The sequence below is a fragment of the Micrasema longulum genome, unplaced genomic scaffold (assembly GCF_059751315.1).
Source record: "Micrasema longulum isolate JH-2025_06_02 unplaced genomic scaffold, ASM5975131v1 h1tg000237l, whole genome shotgun sequence".
Taxonomy (NCBI): Eukaryota; Metazoa; Arthropoda; class Insecta; order Trichoptera; family Brachycentridae; genus Micrasema; species Micrasema longulum.
The window spans coordinates 648,437-654,436 of NW_028277442.1; the positions used below are offsets into that span (position 1 = coordinate 648,437).

The window sequence follows — 6,000 nt, forward strand, 5'->3', positions numbered from 1 at the left end:
CTCTACCCCCTAGAGTGATTAATTTGGGGGCTTTTATTGTTTGCATGCGTTAACACTTTGCTTCGTATCTGGGCCGCGATTATGATGGGAAGCTAAGGACGTTATATCTTCACCATGACGGTACAGTTGAAAAAAAATATCTCTTAAGCGATTTTTTTCATGATTTATTTTTTATATGAGAGTTGCATTATTTTTTACATTGCTTATAACATAGAATTAAGAATAGTCCAGAAACCGCATACGCGCATCAAACAGGCGACTAAACTACTCTTAAAAGAGTAGTTTTACGTTTTAACCCATAGGTTTCTTTGTAGACGTCGCTCAGTACGCAACTCCAGATTTGAATTAAACTATGCCGTATTGTGTCGTTTTAATATGTAGAAATACTGCTGAGATCTTAAAGAAACAGGATGGGATCACATTTCTTGTGTAATTAGCATAGCAAATGTATGTGTAAGTAGCAAATGCATTACTTAAAAATTGAATTATTTTTCCGTCTGTCAGATTGTCGAAGAAAAAAAATAGACATTTATTTTTTTTTACTCTACTTTGCTCATCTAATGAGAGGACTAATGAAAATTAGACCTCGGTTTAATCAACGCCGTGGTGGAAATTTGACCGACATTAACTTTAAAACATCAAATATTATTTAACATGTTATAAAAATATTCGTTTTAAATATTCGTCAAATAAAATTTGTTTTATCTTTTAAGTTTAAAGTTCATTAATTCAATTACTCTTATCAAATGATCCTTTACTTATCTACTCTGTTGTGTCAATCAATGTTTCCGCGTGCACAATAACATTTTATAGAAATTAACAAATGTTCTTTTTTTAAAACTTACATTTGTTTTATGATTATATTTTTTCCCATCTGGCAACATTACGCGGCGACTTCACGATAGTGGGGCAAAGTGGAGGAATTTTTTAACACAGTCCAATGTATTCGAATATGATTCTACGCTCGTTCTGGGCTATTCTACAAGGTTTTTATTTCAAAAAGAGGATTTTTCTGCAGTTAAATTTCTTTAAATTTTAGCGAAGTTTTTGGGATCAGGAAGGATATTCTAAAGTGGGCAAATCAGGAACTTCTCGGCATTTGCTCATGTGAGGAAACCACTGAAAACTTTTCAGGAGAAGCCGGCCTGTTGGCAGCAGTCAACAGGCCTGCCGTTCCACTAGAAGAGTGTTCGGCATTTTGTTCCCTACTTTGGTTTATTTTACCAATTTTCTGCATTATATTGACCATGTATGATACTACCTCTCGTGTGAGTTCTTTATTACCTATCACCGATGGGATTTCGCTTAGATCTTCACCCAGGCTTCTGCATCGCGCCTCCAGCTGTTGTCTTTGAAAGCTAAAAAAGGGGCAATGCATCAACAGGTGAGAGACATTTTGAGGAGTTTCATCGTCGCATGGGCAGCTGTCGATCTCGGAGAGCTTGAAGCGATTCAGGTAGCTCATGAACCCACCATGACCCGTGATAATCTGGGTGAGCTCGTAACCAGCTTTCTGCGTTCTCCTGAAATCATAGCCATGGAGAATTGCAGGGAAAAACATTTTAGTAATACTTCCAGGTTAACTCAAATAACGATCGTTGCAGAGTTGAAGGGTCCTGCTTGTAATTTTCCTTTTGGCAAAATGGAGCGGAAAATCAGCGAAACCAGGGGCTGTATTCTTGAGCGTAGCCTCCCGAGCCTTTTCGTTAGCCTTTTCGTTGCCAAACTCTAGCGCCGAATCCCTCCCGCGATAATAAAGATACACTACCGACCCCCCACCTTCAAGTTTTGGATAAGTACATCGACATGGAACAAGGGGAAAGGTACGTCACGATACACATTTCTACGCACTAAAGTAACATAACTTCATTATGACGTCGTGGTTGAAGATAATTTCTCCCGAGCGATTACGAAGATACACTACCGATTCCCTTCCCCACCTTCACATTTTGATGCAAGTACAAATATGGTTATATACAAATATTCAATAACATTTAGTAAAATGTTTCACCATAAAGTTAACGTTAACAAACTAAATCTGAGACGGAGAACGCTTCAGAGAAAGGAATATGGAAGTCTAGGCATTTATAGGGCTTCTGACCTGTCATTGGCTGGTTTAAGTGGCCAAAAATTTGGACAAACTCAAAATATTGTTGATAAATCAAGCTGGTCCATGAAGAAGTATTGAAATTGAAAAAAAATGCAGGCGTTGCCTAGTATGTAGGTAAATTAATAATTCAATTAGATGAATCTTACCCGTATAAATAAAGGTTTTCTCTTTAACTTCACAAACATCAACAGATGAATAAATTGAAGGAATATTGATGTTCAAATACGGGCAGAATGGTGAATGTAACACAGTGTGCAAAGTGGTCACTTAAACCAGATAATTTATTTATTTGACGGACTTATGCAGTCCATTCTAACGATGATAAATATAATTTCTTATAATAAATACAGGCACTGATAAAATAAAATACAACTAAATAATATTAAATCTAGGACAAAAAAATAAAAATTAGGACCTCAAGACAAGATCCGGTCTATCTTAGTGATTTTTAAAAATCGGGACATTTACAATGACAATGACAGGTCATAAGCCCTGTAGATGCCTAGACTTCTATATTACCTTCTCTAAAATGTATTTAATCTCTGTTGTTATATTATGTAATAAAAAATGTACTAAATGTAAACGAAAATATTGTAAATAAACAAAAAAAATGTAAAGAAAATCATACATAATATTGTAAAAGAACAAATAAATATATATTTTTTTAAACTTGCTTTTGGGTTAATTTGATAGTCTTTTAACAAATAAAAAAAACACTGAATTTCCTTACTGTTGACACCAAAGCAATATTTGCTTAATATGAATGCAGCTAGTAAAATAATAACGTGCCGATTTATTATACTTCCGAGCCCTTGCGATTTTAATTTTATTTATGCGGACGAAGACTGTCGTATGAAATTCTAAAATGCTTTTCGCGTTGACAGACCTTCTTTAGAATGAAATATAGGGGAAACGGCACTTAGAAGAAATTCGATAAATTTGTATGCCTGTCAATCATTTTATTCTCCTAAGTGGTTCGATAATGCACTTACGATTTTATTCTGCGGACAAAATCGAATATTGATAAGAATCAACCGCGAAGAAAGGCCAATCTGTCGCGCTGTGTTCTGTATAGATTTAAAAAATACGTTTTGGAGCATTTATTTATACTTTTACATTGTTTGTATTCTTTTTTTATACAGAATAATGTTCCTTCGCTGGGGTGTCCCGTGCCGAGGGAAACATTGTACGAAATGTGAAACATGCCTTAAATTAGCTATTTAACAAAGTTAACATAATAATAACAACAGAAAAAACGTAATTTATTTATTTATTTATTATTTACATACAATATTACATTTTAGTTATTTTAAGACATTTTTGAATTTTTTTTTTTTTTACAGGACTCACCAAGCCAATGAATATGGCTTGTCGGTAAAGATCCATTACAATTAATCATATGATAGTCCTACATGGTTTTATAATAATAATTACTACTAACTTAGATATAGGGAGCGAAAAAAAAGTACATGTAATTGATGCTTTCAAAAAAAATATTTAGAAGATGTAAAAAAAAAGCAAAAAATAAGTGAATGATCACGCAATTTTAAGATAAAAAATAAATAAATACAGAACCGGAGTACCAAAATTTTAAACAGAAGTGTGTACATATTTAATAGGCACAAAGCATTTAATTAATAACATTATTTATTAACATATCCATATCTATATCTATATCCATATCCATATCTATATCTATATCCATATCTATATCTATATCTATATCTATATCTATATCTATATCTATATCTATATCTATATCTATATCTATATCTATATCTATATCTATATCTATATCTATATCTATATCTATATCTATATCTATATCTATATGTAAGTCTATATCTATATATCATCCTCATCCATATCCATACATATTTATACCCGTACATGCACACATACATATCCATACATACATATTTACACATATATACACATACATATATACACATATATACACATACATACATACATACATACATACATACATGTGAACATACATATACACACATAAACATCCATGAGAATATTACTAAGTTATAAATTCTATTTTATATATATATATATTTACAAATATTAATTTTTTTTTAATATATAAACTCCTGATCGAATAGCCAGTCTATTATTTTGCCCTTGTCACTTTTGGTAGTGCCATTTCTCAGATTGTTTGGTAACAAATTGAACATAACTTGAACGACATATTTTAAAGTTCTTGTCCCATATTTGTTTCTTGTCTTTGGAATCACTAAACCTTCATTTTGTGTGAATCTTGTGTTATAACCATGTTCCAATAAATTTTTGAATTCATCACTTTTTCTATGTTCCAAAATGATACAGAGCCACAGAATTCCTCGAACCGGCAGCGCCTTCATAGATTTATATAATACACATTTGTTACTCCTTATTAATCAAATTAACCTTATTATCATTAACGTAATAAACAATATACACTAAAATAATCATAAAAAACATAACCAATTTATATAGACCAATAGAACAAATTTCATAAACAGTACACACATTTTACCTATTTGGCTTGATCCACTCATCGATCCGTGCGCAACCCACCTCCACTATCCATTTCTTAATAGCAATTTTATATTGTGAGAACTTACTAATTGTCCTTATGGATAATGGTATTGTAGTATTGGCAAATTGAATTGTAGTATTGGCAAATACGCATTTCATATAAACATATTTTTGTTTCTTATTTTTTCGTGAGAATATATGCTTGCTTGTTTATTAATTTAACTTAAATTTGTCTTTCTTGCTTACCGTAACACTTTATTTACTGTGTTTGCTTTACATAATTTATTTCATAAGCTTATATCTTTGCATTTTTTGTTTATATGCTTCCTGTTTTTCTTGCATACCTGTGTTATTATTGTTTTTTTTTTACTTTGTAAAACTTTTTATTATATCCTTTCTAACTAATTTTACATATTTTTTCTGTATATTCTGTGTTTATTATTTAGTATGTTAGCGTGTATTTTATTTTTTGTAAATGCCCTTTGGGCGTTAATGAACAAAATGAACAAATTAAAATAAAAAAATAAATAAAAAATGCTCGCTTGAGCATGATATTTACATGACTTTTTACAATTACTAAGACGGTATGCTTAATTTTCGTCTGTGTTTATCTACCGAGGTATTACAAATTACAAAGCTGAATCTGTAATTTGTAATACCTGTAATTTAACCAGAACCCTGCACGAGTATTTTCGACTCGATGGCTGCTCTTAGGTAAAAATCCTGAATAAGGAAGTCGCGTGTAGAGAAATTCACCTCGCTGTGTAGCGGTTGGCGCGTTCACCCACCATTCTTGAGGTTTTTGAATTGCAATATTTTATTGCTCCAGGACTGGCACCTAAAGTGTATGACTGATCACTTTTCCTTCATGTAACTAGTGATCGAACTATGACGCGTTTGGTTTACCAATGCAGTGCCGTATCACCACTGAGTGCGGAAAGGAGAGTGATGATGATGCCGATGGCGATGTTGAAGAAACTGATAATGACGGTAAACAAGTTTTTTTCTATTTCCAGTGAAGCCTACAGCACTAAACGTCTTCGACCAAGTAGGCAACGAGGTCAGCCGAGGGTCTGCTCTGGGAGGGCTGCTAGAAGGAAGTCAGGTTAGCGTGGAGTGCAAGGCCAAGGGTGGGAGGCCCGCTCCTCAGCTCGTGTGGACTGTTGGAGACAAAGAAATTGGAGGTAAAAAAAAAAAAACGTTTTGTGCAGTGCTATTAATTTTTCACCGTACTGTTTTAAGACAAAATTATTATTACTAGAAGGGAACAGTCGGCTCTCACCAACTGTTACATACTAGGGAATTCAGCCCTTCGGGCCTCATGCAATCGGCCCTCCGGACATTGTTTTATCGGCCCTGCG

General features: G+C 33.2%; 1 protein-coding gene across 1 annotated transcript in view; it reads left to right on the forward strand.

Moving 5' to 3' along the window:
• The window catches only part of LOC148283452 (kin of IRRE-like protein 2), a gene marked incomplete at its 3' end in the record, with an annotated part of 92,514 nt that extends 86,691 nt beyond the window's left edge, over positions 1 to 5,823 (forward strand). Inside the window, exon 5 of the mRNA XM_088243858.1 lies at positions 5,656 to 5,823. Within this exon, the coding sequence (XP_088099984.1) occupies positions 5,656 to 5,823 (168 nt within the window). The remainder of the gene's footprint in view (positions 1 to 5,655) is intronic.
• Positions 5,824 to 6,000: the final 177 nt, after the last annotated feature.